At 45.2% G+C, this 25,015-nt stretch overlaps 1 protein-coding gene across 2 annotated transcripts in view; it reads left to right on the plus strand.

Annotated features, from left to right (window-relative positions):
* Positions 1 to 17,939: 17,939 nt before the first annotated feature.
* Positions 17,940 to 25,015, plus strand: part of LOC117047418 (schwannomin-interacting protein 1) — a 365,411-nt gene continuing 358,335 nt past the window's right edge. The window contains exon 1 of one of the 2 annotated variants that reach the window (XM_033150548.1): positions 17,940 to 18,065. In XM_033150548.1, the coding sequence (XP_033006439.1) occupies positions 18,057 to 18,065 (9 nt within the window). In that variant the 5' untranslated portion in view covers positions 17,940 to 18,056. The remainder of the gene's footprint in view (positions 18,066 to 25,015) is intronic. The other variant, XM_033150549.1, reaches the window with a different exon arrangement.

Consider the following 25,015-nt stretch of genomic DNA (forward strand, 5'->3'; position numbering starts at 1 on the left):
GGGGAGCAGGGTCCCTTTCAACTCTTCAATTCTACAAGTCAATGTTTCATTTCTTTTTAGCATTGCGTGCTGTTTTGCCTCTCTTGACTTTTTGCAAGAGAATTCCCTCTGTAAAACATCTGTGGCTTCTGACTTTGCATCAGCATTATCACTTCTGAGGCTAGAGAGGGATGGAGAGTAATGCAGGGCATCGGAAGATGATGAGCCAGCCAGGCATTCTGCTTTTCCACTCTAATTTGTGGCTGGTGAGACTCAATACACACATTAGATTTTCTCCTAGAGTATAAAGTGCCCACATATTAGGGCAGTGTTTGTCTCCTCCTCCTTCTTCTTCTTCTTCTTCTTCTTCTTCTTCTTCTTCTTCTTCTTCTTCTTTTTAAAAGTATATCGAAAGGTATCCAAGTACAAAAATGCACAAGCCTCTTATCAATTATGAAAGGCATGTGTGTTTAAAATGTGGCACATAGCCTTTTAAAATGTGTTAAAGTGCCAATCAGGGGAGGGGTTGGTGCCCCTGCTTTCAAAGGTACACACACATAATGTTATGCATTTATTTGTTTGTTTGTTTATTTATTTATTCATTTAACATAATTTAGATACCACTTGATTTTTAAAAAAACAACACCCGTACATGCCTTAGCAGTTTACAAAAATATATAAAAAAATTCTTGATTATAGCAGTTAAAAACCACATATTTTAAAAAATTTCAGAGATGATGAAAATCAACAGTAGCTAAGAAGAGATTAAAAACTTTTGCATGTCTGGATAGACTTGCCTAAACAATTAAAAAAAACAAAAACCAGGCACCAAAAAGCATTCAGCAATGGCACATGCCTGATGCCAATATGTGCACCCTCTTTAATGTGATAAACTCATCTATTTTGTACTTCATTGTCCATAGTCTCATATATTATACACACAATGTGCCTTTGGGGTAAAAAATGAGTTGCCAGTACTCACATCTTGATAAATGTGCCTGCACACAATGACATAAAAAGTGCTGGTATTTCGTACCAGTGAGTATCATCAGAAATACGTTTGTGTGTGTGAATGAATGGATTGCCTTTACGTCCAGAGCTGATGAGTCTGCACTTGGCTTTCACAATCTATTACCTTGAGATAGCAAGTTAGAATAATGCTATATTTCTCCGCAGGCATCTGAACTCGACTGGACAATCTCTAGCTTTAAATTCACTCTTTCTTCTCTCTGCTATAATGTACATTAGCATGTCTGGTATTGATCTCCCTGATCCTGTTGCTCAGGGATTGCACAGTCCCTGCCTATAGGAACGGGCTGTGTATCCACCACCTGCATATGTTTTCCTAGAGTTATGGCTAAGTAGCAGTCATCATAGATTGCTTCAGTAAACATTACCCAAACTAGCATAATTCGGAGGAAATTAAGGAGGAAATTAAGGTATGCTTTTCTGAGCCTCTTTTTCTCGCCCCCCTTTTTTTGCTTGAATGTGAGAGGAAGGACCTTTCCCCACTTACTGTTTAAAGCGGAACAGTTGCTGGGGTTTTCTGACATGTCATCACATGACGTTGGCATCATTTAGCTAGCATTTCGGAAAAATGGAATAGAAACCTGCCTTTCCAGAGGCGTGACATGTATGTGATGTAGGAGTGCTCTAGAGGAGTTGGCCACTGGATGTGTGTTGTGCAAGTGCTGTCACGCTCGTGTGAGATGTGTGCAGGGCTGCCTGAATATTTTATTCAACTGCTAACTATACAGAAAGTTACTCTGTTATCAGAGCTAAAGGAAATTCAGCACAGGGTCCCCTAACAACTCTCAGAACTTTAAACAAACTACACTTCCCGGGATATTTTTTGGAGAGGGGTCATGGCTGTTTGAAGTGGTATGGTGTGCCTGGGGGCCTCTATAGCATATTTAAAAGAAATGTTAGCTTTGCACGTCTATTTGTATTCTCCCTAACTTTTGATAAAAGAACGGCTGCCATTAAAAAAATAATGTATATCTGTGGTTCTGGCTTTGTGCCAAGTTCATCGCTTATGTTACTGGGATTGTCATAACGGCATTTCCTCACCCTTTTGACTGCAGAAGCTTGCCAACTCCAACAGGTTTCTCATTAAGACTCAATTTCAGAATGTGCTATAAATTCCAAATGTGAGAGAGGCCAACTGCACACACACACACACACACACACACACACACACACACACACACACGATATTGTATCCTCCTGGATGCCTTGCTGAACAAGTTGAGTATTTCATGTGGAAAGCTTTTAAGCTATTTATACCTTTCAGTTACTTCATCTGTCTGACACAATGCCAGTCGTGGAACGCTGCTGTTTTCACATGCTTGTGGCAAAGCAGTTTGGCAAAAACAAAAATATTAAAAAGCCACTTTTTGTGGCTTGCTTCTCTGCATTAATCGCTTTAGACAAGTTTGTTTGTGCCATTAAAGGCAGTATAAAGAACCCAAAACAATAAATTTGGGGAAATCTTTGGAGAGGTACATTCCTAGAATGTTTTTGGCATATCCTGTTAATGGAGCGTGTATTGCGAACCACAATCATGACCAAATGAGAATAACTTCACACTTTTTTTTTTTTTTACTCCTTTATGTATTTATTTGCATGATGTCCCTCAGTCAAAACAAGGATGGGGAAGTGGTGACTGGTGGACTCCACATCTCATCAGCCTCGTCCAGCATACAGTCCTCAGCTAAAACAAAACACAAACTCCCAGAATAGTGACCTCTGTGATTAGTAATGCAAATCCCATTGCCTATGGTCAACGATAGTAATGATGATTTATTAAATTTGTATACTGTTCTTCATCCGAAGGGAGTTGGAATCCAAGAACATCTGGAGGGCTTCATATAGGCTACCCTTTGGTTAGATGTAAATATTCTGGGTTGTTTGTTCTATGGGTCATGATGGGTTTACATGGGGAGAGTTTGACTCTTCCTGTCAAAGGCTGTGAATGTTAATTGTCCACAGTGCCCTCTAACATATGGATTATTTTGCATTTTCCTTTTCAGTTCAGTGATATACCGTTGAAGTTATGCATCTGCTCGACTTCCACCCTGCAAGTTATTTATTAAAAGGAATGAATTGGGGCTTAAACCCTTTTAGCTATTTCAACTGGGTAGACTCATTACTAATATCTGTAATATCTTTTTTTGCAAATAATTTGAACGTGCTAAAAATCTACCAGGAGCACACTTTCTCTCACCACATGATGATCCCTCCCACTGTCTCTGTATGATGAGATCCAAGTGGAACTGAGGTCCTACACATATATTACATTTCCTGTGGAGTAAAATTTATAGAAGAGCACAGGACGGCGGGGTGGGGTGGGTAATGTTGAAAGATAACCCTGTGGATTTTTTTTAGGAAAGAGTTGTTAACAGGCAGGAATAGGAATCTGGTGTTTAGATCCTGTATCTTTTCTGCATGCTAGTTTTGCACTGCAATGCAACTTGCGTTGGCAACCAACTGGTACAGCCCTAATAAAGTAAAGGGACCCCTGACCATTAGGTCCAGTCGCGGACAACTCTGGGATTGCGGCACTCATCTCACTTTATTGGCCGAGGGAGCCGGTGTACAGCTTCCGGGTCATGTGGCCAGCATGACTAAGCTGCTTCTGGTGAACCAGAGCAGCGCACAGACCTAGCAGTTCGAAAGCACGAAGTGCAAGTAGATAAATAGGTACCACTTCGGCGGGAAGGTAAAGAGTCCTAGTACAACCAGTAAAATTGTTTTCTGTCAGGTAATAATTAGCACTATAAGCCTGGAAACCAATTAACCCTTCTCCCATGTCCTATATTCTGTGAGGTTTTATTCATAAACCAATATATCCTGTTCTGAATCCTTACACATGGATTCATTATTTACTACATATATAGTCCACCTTCTCCCCAAGGAGCCTATATGATCCCCATCCACTATTTTACCTGCTCAACAACCCTGCAATATACATTTGGCTGAGGGAAAGTGATTTTCCCCTGACACCCAGTGAGCTGTATGGCCAAGTGGGGATTTGAACCCTGGTCTCCTTAGCTAATACAACTAGTGCTGTTGTGGGGAGCCTGTTCAAGCCTGAGGGCCACATTCCTTTATGGGCTACTTTCCAGGGACAATCATACTGGGATAGGTGGGGCCAGTGGCAAAAGGCAGAGCAACAAACGTGGTTTTTACCACCTTGTTCAGTAGTCTAGTTTCTGCACCAGCCAGCTCGTCTCCTTCCAGGCAAGCAAAAAGCATTACTAGAGTTCAAGGACACTGTGGAGAACTAGCCCAATGCCAGGTAGGGGTTAACTTTTCTGACAGTTAGAACCCTCAGGGGCGGGCTTAGCCAGAGTATAAAACACCCCTCCCAGTGGACAGTAAGGCAGTTGAAGTATGGGCAGGAGGAGTTAGAGTTGAAGTTAAGTGCGGGGAGTTGAAGTTGAAGTGTGAGTCAAGAGATAGAGCTGGGAGTTTAGAGTCTTAGGTGGATGTTAGCAGAGAGGATAAAGAGATTGTGAAACGTGTTGTTATTGATATTTAGTTAACTATTAGAGGTATTAGGCCGGTAACATTTAGAGGTATTAGGCCGGTATAGGACAACTGTTATAAGCTTATTGAACAACCTTTATTTTATCAGCAACCACAAGCTTTGTACGCAATAAACATCTTTTTAGTTCACAATATCCTCGTCTGTGGTGAATGAAGTAAGCAGGATCCAGCTAGTAGTCTGAAGGGCTGCAGCTGGGGACTGTTTGTCGTTGGTGCAGCACTCATAGACCGTAAAACGTCCGGGGGTGGGCTGTACAGGGCGAAGGGCCCGCGACATTAAAGTGGTGGCAGCGTCGGGACGAAAGATAGACATAAAGTGGTGGTCACATTGAGATCAAAGATCTAAAGTGTTGGCAAGAAGTGCCAAGGTACAAGAAGGATTTAAGGGTTACGCATTGTGTGAAGTGTGAGGCTTAAAGAGGATTTAAGCAAACTTCTGTGAGACTCTACAATCTAGTCAGGAAGGGGATCGCATACACCTGGAAAGGGAGAAGGGGAATTCAGAGAGGAATTACCTGGCCCTAGGGTGTGGTGTGATAGCGCCTAAGACTGTGAGATTGTGAGAGAGTTACAAAGATACTTTGCGTTTGAAACTATTTCAGGCAGAAAGGTTTATAGTGAGAGGTCGGAAAAGTACGCTGGATAAAGTGCACTGAGGTAACTTTAGGCGTGACTTTGGACCTAAACTGTGGAAACTGAGCCTGAAGAAATAGTTTAACTGAAACATCCTTGATTTAAGTACAGAAATAATACCACCAAATAAATAGAAAATGCCACCTAGAAAGACTAAAACAGCTCTTAGGGACTCACAAGTAGAAAGCTCTGAAGAAGAAAATGGGGTTTCCCAGATTGAGGAAACCAGTACTGAAACAGTTAACAAAAATCCTACTGAGGGGACTAGTTTTAAAGCCTCAGAGGAATTTGAGAAATGGAAACTTGAGAAGGAATATAATTTAAAATTTGAGCTAGCGAAATTACAAGCTGAAGCAAAAGAGAGAGAATTAAGGTTACAAGCTGAGGCAAAAGAGAGAGAATTAAATATTGAGAGAGAGAGAGAAAGAGAGGCAATGGCACTGAAAGAGAAAGAAATGACCTTAAAGTTACAAGCTGAGGCAAAAGAGAGAGAATTAAAGTTACAAGCTGAGGCAAAAGAGAGAGAACTGAAGGAGAAAGAAATGACCTTAGCTATTGAGAGGGAAAGAGAAAGGGAGGAAAGAGAATATTTATTAGAAATGAAAAGACTTGAATTATCAGCTGTAGAAAATAGAAACAACAACAATAGTTCTACACAAAATCCTAGCAGGGTGGATTTAAAAAGATTCCCTGACTTCAAAGATAAAGACGATCCTGAAGCGTTTATCATTTCTTTTGAGAGGGCTTGCGAAGATTTTGAAGTAAAAGATGAGGAGAAAATGCAAATACTGAGAGCGCGTATTAGTGGAACATTAACAGAGATTTATTCTCAAATGCCATCTGATCAATCTAAAGATTTTGAAGCATTTAAACAGTTGGTTTATGTTAGATTCGGAATTACTGCAGAACAACTGAGACAAAAGTTTAGAACAATAAAAAAGGTGCGTGAGGAAACATTCGCTCAATTAGGAGCTAAAACAACAAATTATTTAAACAAGTGGCTAGAACAGGAGGGTGCTGATTCTGTGGCGAAAATAAAAGAGGTGTTCGCATTAGAACAATTTTATGACACGATTAATAGCCATCTGAAGTATTTAATTAAAGAAAGACGACCTAAAACCATCCTGGAAGCTGCTAATCTGGCAGATGAAATAAATGAAATCCGAGAACACGCTTATGATGCCCCAAAATATAAGGACAAACAGTGGGAAACAAATAAGTGTAAGAGAATGCAACAGCCCACAAAGTTTACCACAGAAACTGCCAAGAAAATTTTTCCCGCCAATGCAAATGTTCCCCATAACACGCCTATGACAACGGGGGGGACTGAGGGAAAAGTAAATAAATATAGTGAGGGGAAAAGGCCTGAATTAATCTGTTGGCAATGTGGGAAAAAAGGGCCATAGACAACTGGACTGTAGAACTGAACTCAGAACTAGGAGTGCAAATAATATCCCTCAGAAGCAGACATATTGTGTCCAAACTGTGGAGACAGAGCCAACTGCCAACATGGTTGCCACGACAACCGAGCCCCAGTCTAGTGCACAGGCTCAGGAAATACCAGAGGCCCAAGTTGTGAGGTGCTATATAATTCAACAAGATGACATGTTATTACACAAAACAGGAGAAGAAATTTGGGTGAATGGGAAACCATATAAAGGCTTAAAAGACACAGGGTCTCAGATTAGTATTGTACATCCTGATTTGTTAAAGCCAGAAGACTTTATTAAAGGCAAAACAATCAGTTTAAAAGGAATATCAAAACAGCCAGAAATCTTGCCAGTCGCATTAGTTAATCTGACATATAAACAATGGTCTGGAAAATGGCAAGTAGCAGTTTCACCAGAAATCCCAGCTCCAATGTTAATTGGGTGGGATCTACTTGACCATGTACAGAGTGCATTTGTGATAACTAGGGCACAAAAACTGCGACAGTTACCTCAGGAGGAAAGGCCTGATACAATTGTTGAACTGACACAAGATACAAGTTTAATGCCAGTTACAAATAGTCAAGCAGCTAGTTTTGCAGCCAAGCAGAAACTAGATACAGATTTACAGAAATATTTTCAAGCCACAGCCTTGAATACAGTATTAACCCCTGAAAGCCCGGAGCGGTTTATAGTCAACAATGGGTTGCTATACAGAGAGATTCTTTTAAAGCCTAATAGAGGGGGTAATGAAATCCACAGGCAACTGATAGTACCTACTGAATTTAGAACCAAGATAATACAACATGCACATGGCAGTATCTTTGGAGGTCACTTGGGAATCACCAGAACCAAACAAAGGGTGTCCCAAAATTTCTTTTGGCCTGGGATGGGCAAGCAAATAAAGTTATTTTGTCGAACGTGCCATACTTGCCAATTACAAGGACATGGGCAAGATAAGACGAAAGCACAATTATGCCCCTTGCCTATAATATCACAACCCTTCCAACGTTTAGCAATAGATGTAATGGGACGACTGCCAAAAGCCAGTCGCAGGGGACATCAAAAGTTGTTGACTATTGTGGATGTTGCAACGAGATATCCGGAAGCGATACCGTTGCGAAACATAGAGACTGAAACAGTGGCTTCAGCTCTAATACGTTATATGTGTCGGCTAGGGTTTGCAGAACAGATCGTGACAGACCTTGGAGCCTCATTTACCTCTAAACTGATGCAGCGTTTGTGGGAGAGGTGTGGGATAAAACATATCACCAGTACCCTTGACCACCCACAGACCAATGGCCTTGTAGCGCGATTTAATGTAGTTGACTACCTATTTAAATTGCAGAACACTCTTAAACGATCACTAGAACTGGCAGGAGAACAGTGCAAGGTTGCTCAACACAAACAGAAAGTTTGGTATGACAAAAAAGCACCTGAGAGATCTTTTGAGCCAGGACAAGATATTTTATTAATCAGATCAGTAAACAGTGACAAGTTACAACTGACATGGGAAGGTCCTTGTAAGATCATTTCAAAAATGAATGATATAAACAATATAATTCAGCATGGTGAAGGGAGGCGGGTCATGCATAAGAATATGATAAACCCAACCCAGTCACTAAACCATGAACCCAATCTAGACTACAGTAGTCACGTTATTGAAAAAGCCTGTGATATTGGTAAAGGAGTGTCTACCTGCAATGTGACCAGTGACCTATCTGTGAGATCAGTTAGAACAACTAGTCAAATTTATGATAAACCATTCATCAGTTGGAAAGATAGAAAGAAAGACGTGCTAGAAGTTATAGCTGGCATGGGGTCCTATCGACTTTCTATGAAAGTGAAAGTGTTTCCTACACTAGAGATTGTGTGGTGGGAAGATGGGTACCCTGCTGCTTATGCAACACAAATAAATGTCCAAAATGAATGTAGTTACACAGCTTTAATAGGGCTACCACGTCAAAGGCATACAAAAGTAGTCTTAAAATTGCTCGAAGTGGGAACTGATAAATCAATACAGACCAAAAATGAACTGACAACAAGGGAGATTGCTATGAGCAATAAGCAATCAGAGCTTTTTAGCCTATTTTCGTTAAGTGATCACGCTTGTCTAGAAAGCTTCAGCAAGCTGACAAAAAAAGAAGATATCCACAAACTTCTGAAAATAGTTCCCAGTGCATTTAAAAGCCAGACAACCAGTTTATATGCAGCTTATGATGACATGGAGATGGGTGTACAAGTCCGCGAGCTTGAACACTTAACAGAGATCCTGAAGGAGGGAGAGGTTGAACTAAGAGAGCTTTTGGCCCTGAGAAACAAGGACTCTACCCAGCTTGGGATCCACAATCGTTACAGACGCCTCGAGTGCAGAGATCGGAATGGGACTGTGTCATCTGGCCGGGGAAGACAGCTTACATCCCATCACGTATGGCAGAGAAAAGACTGGTGCCCAGAGAAAGATACTTCTTGTGACGGGTAAGGACGATAAGGAGCGTGAAAGGATCCTAAACATCATCGCAGACGCCTTATCACGAAGACCCAAAGACAAAGGTTAAAATGGACAGTTACGGTTTTTCTTGCAATAAAGGCCTAATGCTGCATGAACTATTGTATATAATGTTCACAACTATATGTACTTTTACTGAAGATGTAACTGTTTATGCTATAGTTAGGGAAATAAGGATAGAGTTATAAAATGTACTGTTTATGTTAATGTTTAAAAATGTTGTTTGTATCAGAGGGATACTTTGGCTAGTAACTCCTCTGATACAAACCTAAAAAGGAGGGAGGTATGTGGAGAACTAGCCCAATGCCAGGTAGGGGTTAACTTTTCTGACAGTTAGAACCCTCAGGGGCGGGCTTAGCCAGAGTATAAAACACCCCTCCCAGTGGACAGTAAGGCAGTTGAAGTATGGGCAGGAGGAGTTAGAGTTGAAGTTAAGTGCGGGGAGTTGAAGTTGAAGTGTGAGTCAAGAGATAGAGCTGGGAGTTTAGAGTCTTAGGTGGATGTTAGCAGAGAGGATAAAGAGATTGTGAAACGCGTTGTTATTGATATTTAGTTAACTATTAGAGGTATTAGGCCGGTAACATTTAGAGGTATTAGGCCGGTATAGGACAACTGTTATAAGCTTATTGAACAACCTTTATTTTATCAGCAACCACAAGCTTTGTACGCAATAAACATCTTTTTAGTTCACAATATCCTCGTCTGTGGTGAATAAAGTAAGCAGGATCCCGCTAGTAGTCTGAAGGGCTGCAGCTGGGGACTGTTTGTCGTTGGTGCAGCACTCATAGACCGTAAAACGTCCGGGGGTGGGCTGTACAGGGCGAAGGGCCCGCGACATTAAAGTGGTGGCAGCGGTTCCCAGTGCATTTAAAAGCCAGACAACCAGTTTATATGCAGCTTATGATGACATGGAGATGGGTGTACAAGTCCGCGAGCTTGAACACTTAACAGACACATCCCAGCAAAAACTCTCAAGAAGTGTACAAAATAGGACAGGACAAGAGGAGTGTGGCTGGGGAGGTGGTGTGGCCTGGGAAATTTTTTTGAGGACCTGGAGGGTTGCTTTTGGCTCCTGGTTCTGAGGTTCCCCATCCTTGACATAACCATTGGGCTCTACTGGCTCCCTCCAACAGAAGAATTTATCTGAAGCTTTAACCAGTGGACAGATTACTTCTGTAGGAGGTGGATTCTATCCATTTGATAGTTAAAGGAACTTGAAAATCAAACCCAGTATTAAATTAAAAAAGAGAGAGAGAAAGCTTCTCAAATCAACATTATAGAAGTTGTTATTTCTATTTCTTTGTATGTTTATGTGATGGCCTGGGAGTCAGACTCTGATGCTGAACCTGAGGGATCCCAGCCTGCACAGGATTCCCCGCCTCCAGAACCAGCTGAGCCGGGGCCAGGGCTTGAGCCTGAAGGATCCCCACCTGTGCTGGATCCCCAGGTGCAGGCATCAGCAGAGTCTGCTCTGGCTCCTGATGGGAGGGAGGACTCATTGCCTGCAGGTGCTCCACTCCCAGCCTCTTCAGAAGAAGCGGAGGCATCCCCTGGGTCTAGTAACCCACCAGCCTCTCCTGAGCTACAGAGGCTCAGGGCAGAGAGGCGAAGGGAGTTAAGTGTCTGCAGGAGGAGTGCTCGCCTCCAGGCCCGGAGGAGAGGCGAGTCTCCGGAGGATCGGGACCGCCCTAAGCATAGGGCCAGATAAAAGCCAGCCAGACCCAGCCCAAGTTGCGTGAGCAACTTAGTTGCAAGCGTGTGCTCAACCTGCAACCTTGTGCCTGAACCCGCCTTGGACCTTGACCTGCTCCCTGCCTTGCTCCCCGCCGGATTGACCTCCTTTGGACCCCTAGACCCAGGACTGGACTTGGACCTCGCTTCATGGACAAACCCTTGGGGCCAGCACAGTTTGCTCACGCCACACCCGCACTCCCCCTTCGCTGGGGTGCGTTCGGGAGGAACTAGTAGCCATGGCAGACCAGGCGGCTGCGCTAGTGGCATTGGCCCAGGAGAACCAGGCCTTGACCCACACCGTGCAGCAGCTTAGCAATGCGGTTACAGCGCTTCAGCAGCGTTTGGATGCCCTACCGGCTCCTGGGGCCGCCGCCCCAGCTCCTGGCAAGTACCCAGTGGCCCTGCCAGAGAAATTTGATGGGTGCCCAGCCAGCTTTCCCATGTTTCTCGCCCAGGCCAAGCTGTATATTCAGGGGCGAGCTCGGGATTTCCCTGACGACCGCACCAAGGTGCACTTCCTGATCAGCTTGCTGAAGGACCAGGCGGCCAAGTGGGCGTTGCCGCTGCTCCGGCAAGACTCCCCCTTGCTGACAGACTATACGGGGTTTTGCAATCATCTGGAAACCACGTTCGCCAACCCTCAGAAGGGGAGTCAAGCCAATCGGGCAATTCGGCGGTTGAAACAGGGCAAGTCCACAGTGGCCACCTACGCCACGGAATTTCAGCTGCTGGCACAGGACTTGACCTGGAATGACTCTGCCCTGCGGGACCAGTATCTCGAGGGACTTTCAGACGAGATACTGGATCAGCTGGCCACATTGGATCGCCCTGCCACACTGGATGCCCTCATCCAACGGAGTCTGCAGATAGACGATCGGTTGGAGGACCGTCGCCAGGCCCGGGGCCGCCGGCACTCCGGGCTCCCGGCGCCGGTGCTTCCCTGCAGTTCCGTGGCCAGAGCTGAGTCATTGGAGGAGCCGATGCAGCTCGGGGCAGCGCGGCCTCGCCTCTCCCCCTCGGAAAAGACTCGGCGTCGGGAGGGGAACCTGTGCCTCTACTGCGGTGGGAGTGGACACTACGCCCGAACCTGCCCTGAGAAACGCCAGCCGCAGGGAAAACTGCCAACCCCAGTAGCCGATGGCCCAGGCTACCTGGGGACCCAAGCATCACATGATGGGCCCTCACCAGTGGAATTGCAACACCTCATGATACCGGTGCGTCTATACCCCCCCCGGTGGGCCCTGGATTCTCACCCACGCTCTGGTGGATTCGGGGGCAACCCGCTCCTATATGGACTCTGCCTTCGCCACTCAGCATCAGGTGCCGCTTCAGAACAAGCCGGAACCAGTACAGGTGGAGGCAATTGACGGACGGCTCCTACGCTCGGGCGCTGTTACTCGGGAGACCCAGCCCTTGGTCCTGTGCTACCAGCAGCACCGGGAGGTGCGAACCCTGGACATTGCCACCATGCCCCGGTTTCCCCTGGTGCTTGGGATGGACTGGCTGGAGTCACACAATGTTCAGATCGACTGGGTCAATCGGACTGTACGCTTCCCAGACCCGGGTTCCCGTGCTCAGTCCGAGTTAGTAGCAGCTGCCCCCATGGGGCAGGCTGTGTCAACGCTCCCTGCCGTGTACCAGGACTATTTAGACGTGTTCGAGGAACAGGGAGCAGACAAGCTGCCGCCTCATCGGTCCTTCGACTGCGGCATAGACCTACAGCCCGGGGCGCCCCTGCCTGTGAGCCGCCTATATTCTCTTTCGGAGCCAGAGCGTGAAGCTTTGCAGGACTTCCTTCGCAAGAACCTGGAACGTGGGTTCATTAGACCCTCTACCTCACCCACTGCCGCTCCTGTACTCTTCGTTAAGAAGAAGTGTGGGGAGCTTCGCCTCTGCCATGACTACCGGGCCCTGAATAAGATCACCATCCCAGACCGGTACCCCTTGCCCCTTATTGCAGAATTGCTGGAGCGGGTGCAGGGGGCGCAGATGTTCACCAAACTGGACCTCCGAGGGGCCTACAACTTGATTCGGATCCGTGCCGGGGACGAGTGGAAGACTGCATTCGGGACCCGGTATGGGCAGTTTGAATACCTGGTTATGCCGTTCGGATTATGCAACGCGCCCGCCGTGTTTCAACGGTACATCAACCACGTGTTCCAGGACTTGCTAGACAAATACGTGGTGGTGTACCTAGATGATATTCTGATTTATTCCCGTGACCCAGCCCATCACGAGAGTCATGTTCGGTCCGTGTTGCAGCGCTTGCGGGAGCACCGCCTGTACGCCAAGCTCAGCAAGTGCGAGTTCCACCAGCGGTCAGTGGACTTCCTTGGACACCAACTCTCCCCTGACGGGGTGCAGATGGACCCTGGGAAGGTGGCTGCGGTTCGAGAGTGGGCAGCGCCCCGGAACCGCAAGGACTTACAGCGGTTCCTAGGGTTCGCCAACTATTACCGGACCTTCATTGCAGATTATGCTCATCGCACCACCCCATTAACCCGACTGCTGCGCCCCAAGACGCCCTTCTCCTGGGATGAGGAGGCTGAAGTGGCATTTCAGGGGTTGAAAGCCTGTTTCCAGAGGGCGCCGATTTTACAGCATCCTGATCCCTCTCGTCCCTTCGTGGTGGAGACTGATGCCTCCAGTACGGCTCTCGGTGCCATCCTGTCTCAGCAACACGGACCCGATGCGCCACTGTTACCCTGCGCTTACTACTCCCGGCAGCTCCTTCCGGCGGAGCGTAACTATACCGTGTGGGAGCGGGAACTACTGGCCATCAAGGTGGCCTTTGAGGTCTGGCGCCATCATCTTGAGGGGGCACGACACCCGGTGGAAGTGAGAACGGACCACCGGAATCTGGAGTACCTCCAGACCACCCGCAAGTTGAACCAAAGGCAGATCCGGTGGGCGCTGTTTTTCTCCCGGTTCCAGTTCCGGATCCGCTACATCCCTAGCTCCCAAAACCGGAAAGCGGATGCCCTGTCCCGGAAACCTGAGGACGTCGCAGACACTGTACAGCAGGCAGTACCGACGACTATCTTACCACCAGCCGCATTCCTGGCCACTCAGGAGGTCAAGCCGCTGCAGGCTCGGGTGCGAGAACAGCAACGGGTCGACGCTTGGGCACAGGAACGGCTCCGGGAACTGTCTGACGGGTCATGCCCTCGATATCCGGGGCTGGCCCTGCACCAGGGCCTACTGCTGCACCAGGGTCGTCTATACATCCCACCAGGACCATTGCGGGCTGAGGTTCTCCAGATGTCCCACGATGCCCCAGCAGCAGGGCACTTTGGGCGGTACCGGACCACCCATCTGGTAAGCCGGGAGTTCTGGTGGCCCCGCCTGAAGGCTGATGTGGCACGCTATGTTGCTGGTTGCGACGTCTGCCGGCGGGCCAAGGGTCCTACCGGGCGACCCCCCGGTCTGCTCCAGCCATTACCAGTCCCACCGCGTCCCTGGCACACGGTCTCGCTGGACTTTGTGGTGGACTTGCCCCCATCTCGTCACTGTACCTGCCTCCTGGTTTTCACGGACCATTTCACTAAGATGGTGCACTGTGCCCCCTGCCCGTCCATACCCACAGCTAAGGAAACGGCACAGCTGTACTTGCAGCACATCTTCCGCCTGCATGGCCTGCCCGAGCGTGTGGTTTCTGACCGCGGCGTCCAGTTCACATCCCACTTCTGGCGAGCCCTGCACCAGACCCTTGGGACGGAGGTCTGTCTATCTTCGGCCCAGCACCCGCAGACCGATGGCCAGACGGAACGGGCAAATGCGGTGTTGGAGCAGTACCTCCGGTGCTACTGCAGCTTTCAGCAGGATGACTGGGTCGATCACTTGCCATTGGCGGAGTTCGCCTACAACAATGCAGTGAACGCCTCCACCCAGCAGACCCCGTTCCAGGCCTCCTACGGCTACCATCCACGTTTGTTCCCGGACGTGCTGCCAGCTTCCGCGGTCCCCGCAGTGACAGACTGGCTTCAGGAGCTTCAGTCCCAGCAACAATTATTGATGGAGCAACTGCGCCAAGCCAAGGACGCATACAAGGCCCAGGCTGACCGACATCGTCAGGAGGGGCCAGAACTCCGTGTTGGCGATCGGGTGTGGCTCTCCACCCGTCACCTGCATCCTTCTCGGCCCTCACGAAAGCTGGATGCACGATTTGCCGGCCCATTCACCATCACTGCGCAGGTGTCGCCGGTGGCGTTTCGCCTCCAGTTACCTCCATCGCTCAAGGTTCACCCAGTATTCCACCGGTCCCTACTTAGTCCAGTCGCCCCGCCCGACGAGTTCCACCCGGACAATCCACGACCGCAGCCAGTTTTGGTTGAGGGGGAGCCTGAGTACGAGGTGGAGCGCATTCTCGACTCACGATACCGCAGGGGGAAGCTCCAATACCTCATCGACTGGAAGGGGTATGGGCCTGAGGATCGTTCATGGGAACCAGCGGGAAACGTCCACGCACCTGCCTGCCTCCGTGATTTCCATGCAGCTTACCCCAGCAAGCCTGGTCCGGCCCCTCGGTTGAGGGGGAGGCCTGGGAGGGGGGATGGTGTGATGGCCTGGGAGTCAGACTCTGATGCTGAACCTGAGGGATCCCAGCCTGCACAGGATTCCCCGCCTCCAGAACCAGCTGAGCCGGGGCCAGGGCTTGAGCCTGAAGGATCCCCACCTGTGCTGGATCCCCAGGTGCAGGCATCAGCAGAGTCTGCTCTGGCTCCTGATGGGAGGGAGGACTCATTGCTTGCAGGTGCTCCACTCCCAGCCTCTTCAGAAGAAGCGGAGGCATCCCCTGGGTCTAGTAACCCACCAGCCTCTCCTGAGCTACAGAGGCTCAGGGCAGAGAGGCGAAGGGAGTTAAGTGTCTGCAGGAGGAGTGCTCGCCTCCAGGCCCGGAGGAGAGGCGAGTCTCCGGAGGATCGGGACCGCCCTAAGCATAGGGCCAGATAAAAGCCAGCCAGACCCAGCCCAAGTTGCGTGAGCAACTTAGTTGCAAGCGTGTGCTCAACCTGCAACCTTGTGCCTGAACCCGCCTTGGACCTTGACCTGCTCCCTGCCTTGCTCCCCGCCGGATTGACCTCCTTTGGACCCCTAGACCAGTGTTTTTCAACCTTTTTTGGGCAAAGGCACACTTGTTTCATGAAAAAAATCACGAGGCACACCACCATTAGAAAATGTTAAAAAATTTAACTCTGTGCCTATATTGACTATATATAAAGTAATTCTCTTGAATAGGAATCAAATAAACACAAAGAAAGTATTTTATAATTACTTTATTATGAAATAGTAAGTAAACAGAAATATGAAAAATTATAAAATACTTTATTCAGTGCGCAACCTGGGTCTGTTTGGCTGAACACAAAGCTGATATTCGAATTTTTCAAATTTTCCCACGGCACACCAGGCAACATCTCGCGGCACACTAGTGTGCCGCGGAACAGTGGTTGAAAAACACTGCCCTAGACCCAGGACTGGACTTGGACCTCGCTTCATGGACAAACCCTTGGGGCCAGCACAGTTTAGCTCTAAATATTTATTTCAGAAACAGACTTGGTTCTTGTGAAAAGAGTCCAATGCATGACTTACCTGCAGCCTGAAAGACCTGAAGGTTTGTGTTTTGTGGGGTGACTTGGGAACTGAATGCCTGCTGGGCCATTTACGATATTCAGTTTGACATGGTTCCCACCATGGAGTCATTATATTTTTTAAAAATCTCATGATGATAGAAAAGCAGTTGTGTGGATGCAGCCTTAAGGATATACAGTATGAAGAACAACATTAGAAAATGCATTTTAATCATATTGTTTTTTTAAAAACATTAATACTATTTTTATTTTCTTGTTTACCACAGTGTTTTTTTTACTGGAACCAACATGCAATGTGGTGAGTACTTGGAAAGATGTATTTCCTTTTCCAGTATTTTTATTTTAAATAACTGTAGTTTCATAAAAGGAACAATTGGTCAGTAAAAAAATATAGGGCTAGATCCAGATCTTCATCCTTTACAATACAATTCTATATTTGCCTACTCAGAAGTAAGCATGGGTTCAATGGGATTTACTCCCAGCTAAGTGCTTGAAGGACAGCAGCCACATTCCCATTGAAAGCAAATGGGACAGGTTTGTCATGGCTAATTTGACCCATTAATTTCAGTAGGACTAAAATACTATAACAAACTTTATCTGGATCCAGTCCTTTAGTCTTTTCTTTTTTAGGGGGTTCTTTAACTGGGGAGATTTGCCTGTACTGAATGGGTAGAAATGGCTTTCATACTGGGTGCAACTATATTTACTGCCTCTTTTCACCCATATATTTACAATTTGTTGACAGCCATTTTTGTTCAGGGCTCAGATTTTTGTTCCTTCTTTATGCTCTTAGTGAAAAGTCTCAAATACTTTCATTTTAATAGTGCTGGTCTCTTCTTGTATGAGATTGTGTGTGTTTGTGCATAAGAGACAGATATTTTTTGGGGGGGGACTATATTTTAGTTTCTTGGTGTAGTATCAGAAATTCACTACTGGCATAAAGCTGTTTATATGTTTAAAGTGCATTATAAAAAGGTATGAATCCACTTTCAGGCATAAAAGGAATTAGATTTGCTACAACAGCTCTGTGCTGGGATTAATAAAATGCAGAGCAAATAGCTGATGGAATGATCCGTTTGAAGCTGGTACTGGTATCTGGGGAAGCTGGTCAGAACTGCTGTGTGTGTGTGTGTGTGTGTGTGTGTGTGTGTGTGTGTGTGTGTGTAGGATATCTGTGTGTGTTTGGGGGGGGAGTCGGATTTGTTCAGTATTATTTCTGGAACAGCATTTTAAAATTAGCTGAGATAAAGCCTGCACATATTTGCAGAGCTGGTTAAGCAGGGACAAATCCATCTGTAAACCTAAGTTTCCCTTCATTTCCTTCACTATATATCTCCAAATTACAGTGAATTCATTCCTGGGCTGGAAAGGTGCCAGAAGTTTCTCATCTAGCTATTTGTGGGCTGCCTCTCTCTCCCTCCCTCTCTCCCTCCCTCGCTCCCTCCCTCCTCTCACTCCCCTTTGAGGCTTTCTGATGCCTATAGAGTGAGCTCAACTCAAAGGTTTTCCAGCCTCACACTTTGCTGGTATTCTGTAACAGTCAGATCAGGCTCTGTGTAATATTAAGGAATACTGTGGCAGCATCCGATTCCTAGCATTTTCTCTCTCCTCTGCAGGTGATCCTGCAACTTCACAATGCATCTGGTAATGTATACCTTTTTACTAAATAAAACCATGCAGGGGTTTCCCCCCTTGATTTTTAAGCATCTTTCTGAGTGAACTGAATGTGAATATGGTGTGTGTGTGTGTGTGTGTGTGTGTGTGTTAAGGTATATGTGTAGTTATGTGTGTGCTGTTTTAAAACTAAATGTATTTAAAGTGTCTGTGTAGAAGATTCTCATCCAAGTAACATTTTCTTTCGAAGCAAAGCTTCTGCAAATAGAGATCAGCACAGGCAATTTAGAATGAGTAAGTTTTTCAAAGCAAACTGAAATTGAAGACTACTGTTCACACCAGTATGTCTGAGTGCTGAGATGAGATACTTGTCTGACAGCAATAGATTTAAAAGCAAGGACTGAATAAATATCTGGAGACTCAATGAACTCTGAAATAGCAAAGATCCTGCTGCTGTGGCAGAATCTGTGTAGATTTTTAAATATATATATATATCTTCTGTCTTTTCGTTTTGCAACTCCTGTAGAGAGAAAAATGTGGTTGTGGTTCAGAGTAACCTCCTAGGGTTTCTGAGCTTCATTATTCAGGAGGCATTATAGCTATTCTAAATACTACACCTTGAATAATAAGTAGATCAATGAAAACCTCTGAAGCCAAGAACTGAGTTGTTTTACCATGAGTATTTCTTGGGGGGGGGGCACCTACATATTTGTGTAAAAAGGAAGTTCAGTTGTGCTCAGTTGAGATCTGTCTGACATGTGGCTCTGAGCTTACTCCTAGTGTAAATTTGTAGTAATTAAAGTTAACTTATCAAAATGCTTTGGGGGAGAAGTCTAAATATCAGTGTCACTATTGATGGTTCACTAGCATCTAGTGATCTAGCTGTGAGATGGCATAGAAGGATACAAAAAAAAAAGTACTGATATCACTCCCAAGTACAGAAAGGCTCCACATTTTACTTGTTGGCTGATAGGTGTGGCATAAAACATTCACTTAGTCTGCCATCATTATACTTACCTGGGAGTAAGTGCTCTACTGACCACAGTGGGACTGACGTCTGAGTACAAAAGCATAGGATGGCACTGTTACACTGCATAAGCTGCTGTGAACTCACTATAATACTGTTTCCTAAAAATCCATTTTTTAATTTTTTGTTACATTCCCAATATCCTCATGTATTGATTAAACTTTTACAGTATTGCTCTATCTTTACAAAACCTGTAGATAGGCTACATAGCTAAGGATCCAAGCATTGCATGTTTTTAACATAAGGGACAAATAAAGTGGAATTGTGCATTTCTGAGATGGCTAACTGGTATTCGGTTCCGATGCAACTATTTGGGCAGTGGTCGGTTAACACTGGCAGGTTGACCTTTGGAAGCTGCATTCATTTTTATTATTATTATCGCACTGAGCCTGTCCTTTGGAAAGATACCTCTGGCGTGAATCGTAAGCTAAACCACAGTATTCTGCCATGTTGGTGCATCAAAGCTGTGATATGAGTTAAACGACATCGCAGCTTTGCATTGGTATTAAATTGTGGTCCTGGATTCAGTACAGAAGTTGCTAACTTGCTCCAGGTTGAGGGTCTGAGTGCAAATACATTGTTCAAGGAGGGTAGCAAAATATGGTAGGGAGCAGAGTTGATGAAAACTAGGAGAAGTAGGTGTAAGTTGGACCAATTCCACAATATCCCATGCACATCAGCATGTTGAGGCATGTCATATGGGAGTTTCCTGTGCTCCTGGTTTCATGCTTTAGTGCAAATCTAGAACTATGGGAATCAGTACCTAGACAAAAGGTGCATCATAGATTTTTCTGTTATGAATAATGCAAAAGATGCACAATAGATTTCACACCAGCAGTGCTCCATGAGAACTGCACCACAGCCTGCAATTCACCACATCCACAATCCGTGCAAGCCACCAGCAGCATGAGAAAGCATGCTCTTGATTGGACATACTCGCAAACTGCGCATCCCTTATTGCGTCCTTAGAAAACAGTCAAATAAAGCTCAAATATTTTGTGGTAGCAGCTCTTGGAAAGCCTTTTCAAGGTGGATTGTGTTGTCCCATTGGAACACTTTTGCAGTTCCACATGCAGTTCCATGGTATTATATTAGCATTATTCAGGTGTTCAAAAACAAGCAGCTGTATTTGTGTGAGTGATGGGAATGCGCCACACTTACCCACCTTCCCCCGCATACTAGGATGTCTAAAGCAGGACTCCACCTCATGGCAACACTTGACAGGCTGTCCAGTTTCAGATATAATGTCACCATGTGGAAACTTTGGGGAGAGGGGCAGAGCAAATTCACACAACCCTTTCATGTGATTGTCACTGTAGGTTTTTGAATGCTCAGATAGTGTCTGATAAGATTCGCTGTGAGACAACCCAATTTGGTAAAGATCTATCTCTTAGGGAGTGCAGAAATCAATTCATGATGGAACAACCCCCCGTCTCAAAACAAATATGGTTGTGTGAATCTTGCACCAAAGGAAGTTTGTGTGTTTTGTTCAGCTCTGTTCCCTGCTGAATAACCAACCTTGGACCATAATCTTTGTGGACAGGGTAGTATTATGACTCAAATATACGGTGATATCTGTTCAGTAGAATAATCTTACTCCAGTTCTTGGCTTGGAATTTAAAATATTGACTAATGGGCTATGCAGAACTAATATAAATCTAAGTCTCAGCATTCTCTAACAAATTTATTGGACAATTACAGACTATTTTGTTAATTCACACAAATGAAAATGTGCATTAGTGATGATTAATTTACCAAAAGGTGGTTAGACTTTGATTCACTCAATTGTCCAGCCAAAGCCTCGGTATCCATTTGCTAATGGTTGCCTATATATTACAAATGTCAGCACACACAAAGTGCCAACCTTGGAACTTTAATTACATATTGAATACATAATTTATTTGAAAGGCAGCTTAGTGGCATAAAACACGGTAATTGTGCTCTACTTGTTCACAAATTAAGCCATTTTATAGATCAGAAGCTTCTGTCATTGCCTGCTTTGGGTTTTCTGCTCTTCTATAGGTTTGACTTACAGCCTAAAGAACTACAATGTTTCATGCGCATCTGTGGGTGACTTTTTTTGTATATGGCAATTCTCATTTATGTGAAGAATGTGGATATAATGTAATGTAATGTAATGTAAACTGACTATGCACATATATGTTTTGGCTCTGCCACGCATGTTGTGAAGTCATGCATGCTGTGAAACCACTGCAATCATTTCTAGTGAGTATAATAAATTGGCCGCTGTATAACCTCAGGAAAGTTCTTTATAGTGGTTCAAATCTCTGCTCAATCATCAATACCACTGGATCGCCAAATGTTATCTCTGTCTAGCCTTATGGTGCTGGAGGAGACTCTTGAGAGTCCCATGGACTGCAAGAAGATCAAACCTATCCATTCTCAAAGAAATCAGCCCTGAGTGCTCACTAGAAGGACAGATCCTGAAGTTGAGGCTCCAGTACTTTGGCCACCTCATGAGAAGAGAAGACTCCCTGGAAAAGACCCTGATGTTGGGAAAGATGGAGGGCACAAGGAGAAGGGGACGACAGAGGATGAGATGGTTGGACAGTGTTCTCGAAGCTACTAACATGAGTTTGGCCAAACTGCGAGAGGCAGTGAAGGATAGGCGTGCCTGGCGTGCTCTGGTCCATGGGGTCACGAAGAGTCGGACACGACTGAACAACAACAAAAGCCTACCTCTCAGCGTTGTTGTAGGATAAAATGGGCTAACCCATCCCCCATATATGCTGCTTGGGGATCCTTCCAGGAAGGGTGGGATACATATGTGACAATTGTTTACACAATTGTGCACACTGGACTGTGCTTATGCTGGGAAAGCCCTTGAAACCAGTTTGCCGATCTTATATGATGGCATAGAATGTTCACAATTATTCCAGGTCCTCAGAGAACAAAGTTATCAGGACACATTCAGCCCAGCTGTTGAATATGGGAGAAGAATAAATTTCCAAAACTGTATTTTTCCATCTATAAGATGCCCCCATGTATTTTGGGGCCTCAAAATTTAGAAAATAGGGGGGGATTGAGCTTTGGGGGAGGGTTATTGGGGGGGGAATGCTGAAAATCACTCACCCGCCAGAACGCAGCACACAACTGTTCGCGTAGCTTACAATTGCCACTTCCAATCTCGGGCTCGCGCTTTGTTCAGGCGGGTGAATGATTTTCGGCACACCCCCCCCAACAATCAAGCGTCAAAATGCCACTTAAAACCTCAGGCTCGTGCCAAACAAACATTTCCCTCCCCCAGCACTACCCGTGTATAAGACGAACCTAAATTTTGAACCTCATTTTTGGGTCAAAAAAGCTTGTCTTATACACGGAAAAAATACAGTATTCTGTGGGGGAGTCTGAGGACTGGGGTTTGCTGGAGGTCCAGAAACAAAGTGGCTGAAGGAAGGATGCAGAGTAAGTAATGGACCTGTGCACAGGCACCTGATGGAAGAAGGGGGAATTGAAATAAACGGACAGAGAGGTTTAAAGAAATGGTCCGAGACAAGGAGCGGGGAAACAGGGAACAGTTTCACATTTTGTTCTGTACTAACCAGCTTGTTCTATGGGCTGCTGGCTTCCAGAGCAGGACGATAATGACAGCACACAAAGCAACTATAGCGATAGATATAATAAGGAAATATAATGTACCAAAGGAGCACACAGTGGACTTTAAATCTCAGTAACTAGCTCAATAAGTAAGGTGAAAATTTCTGTACAGTAGATAGCTTGTCTGGCATACAAAAGCTCCCATTCATAATGCTGTGCCTTTATTTTAGGATGGTACAAAACCCTTCTCCACACACAGTGCCTGCAGCTTGTTTCCCCTAAAAATTAAAGTGAGTGGAATGAAATTGTGAATGAGTCCAGCTAATTGGATGAGGTGTTGGGAAGAGGATGAGTTTGAAGGTGCTTGTTGCATTTACAAAAAGGTAATAACTGGGAGGTCATGAGCAATTTATTTTAGGTTGCGCTAGTTTCCATGGGTAACTGCAGGGTTAACAGAGGAAAAAAGTGGGCCAGTATGATATGTTTGGCAGTTCCAAATACAGCTGGGAAATTAATACTTGATTGATATAAAATCAGCTGCACCTGGAAGAAAACACATATTTCTGATCTATGATAATGAAGCTTTTTACTTTTTGTAGGGATGGGGTTGAGACTTTCAGTTTGCATTTAAAAGTAAATCTACCAAATCCACACTTTTCAAAACAATGCACAATCTGAAACAAGGATGTTCTTCAAAATTCACAGTCTTCTGAATTTTGCAATGCAGCTCTCCAGTCAAGTAAGACGTACAAAAATGCATATAACCATGGTAAAGTTTGCTTTTAAAAAGTGCATATATTAGTGAAAGTGACATTTAAAAATACATTAACTGGGGGAACTTGCCTTGCAAAAATATGTATGTTGGGCAAACTTGCATATAGAAATGTGTATATTAGGAGAAATTTGCACTAAAATGCTGATGAATTTTCATGGGAACTTTATTTTTTAAATAAACTGATATTGAAATAATGACAACTGTAGACTAAAAAATGGGGAACGGTGAGAAACTGGAAATGACGTATTTGCCCTACTCTAGAAAAATGCTGTTGAAATCAATCTGGCTTCTGCAGAATAAATGTTTTGGTGATTCCAGTTTTTTTAAAAAAAATGATTTAAGCCCCCCCCCCCCAATTTTTTTATTTTCACAAGTGCAAAATTGGTCTCAGTGGGATGGGAAATGTTTGTATGTGAGTGCTGCGTAGAATCACAGAAGTGTAGAGGTGGAAGGGACTACAAGGGTCATCTAGTCCAAACCCCTGCAATGCAGAAATCTTTTTGCGCAATATGGGGCTCGAACCCACAACCCTGAGATTAAGACTCCCATGCTCTACCAACTGAGCTACCTTGTTTCATTCAATCCTCCTGGTTCAAAGTGGTTCTTAACTCTCTGTTAATCAGAGTTTTCATTTGTGAATACGCTTCCAAGGCTGTGTACACACAACATTATATTCTACATTCAATGTGCACTTGGGTGTTTTTTTCAAGTTTTTTTAAGTGCTCCTAAAAGCTGCCTTACTCCTGAATAAGCAGGTAATGGTAGCAGCCTGGAGTGCTGCACTTGTGCAGTTTCTACCCTTGCACAGAACAGGAAATCTCACCATGATAAGCCATATAACCTTGAGGGTTGGCTACTATAATCTACTCAGTGCTGCGCAGCCTTGAAGATGACTCAAAAGCTGCAGTGGCTGCACAATGCTGCTTAATCAATTCAAAACAGATTAGCATGGCTATAAGCCATGAGAGTTTTTTTCCCGTGACAACCAGAAGTGCAGCCTTCATTTCTAATGACAATACATTTTCAAACCAGAAAGGGGAGCCACAGGGGATTTGCTATCACCTTAGTGTAAATCTATGCTATAGCATCTGTTTGACCACTGTTGGTAGACAAAAAGTTGGTTCAGTTGCTGTCCTAGCCTTATTCTGGACACAGTGCCCCAGTCACCCCTTCCATGGGCATTCCTGTCTAGGTTATTATTCCTATTAACTGGTACGGGTCTTTCATTAACCCTACAAATTCCACACCCTTCATTTTATCTGTCTCCGTCCATGCCAGAATTTTAGGTTTGTGCATTTAAGGTGGAGTGAAGGGTTCTGCCGCCCTAACACAACAAACCCACCTTAAAAAAAAAAGCATGGACCTTCTTTCAGCTTGGAAAGGGTCAGGGAAGTACCTTGAAACATGTGGGGTGAAGAAGTGACTTGAGAGAAGGTATTTTAAAAACCTCGCAAGCAAATCAAGATGAATGGAGGATGAATTCTCATTGTTGTATGACCATCCAGAAATGAATCGGAACAAATGATCAACAAAAATGGGATATAGTCTAGCCCAGGGGTCAGCAAACTTTTTCAGCAGGGGGCTGATCCACTGTCCCTCAGACCTTGTGGGGCTGGACTA

The sequence above is a fragment of the Lacerta agilis genome, chromosome 5 (genome assembly GCF_009819535.1).
Source record: "Lacerta agilis isolate rLacAgi1 chromosome 5, rLacAgi1.pri, whole genome shotgun sequence".
Taxonomy (NCBI): domain Eukaryota; kingdom Metazoa; phylum Chordata; class Lepidosauria; order Squamata; family Lacertidae; genus Lacerta; species Lacerta agilis.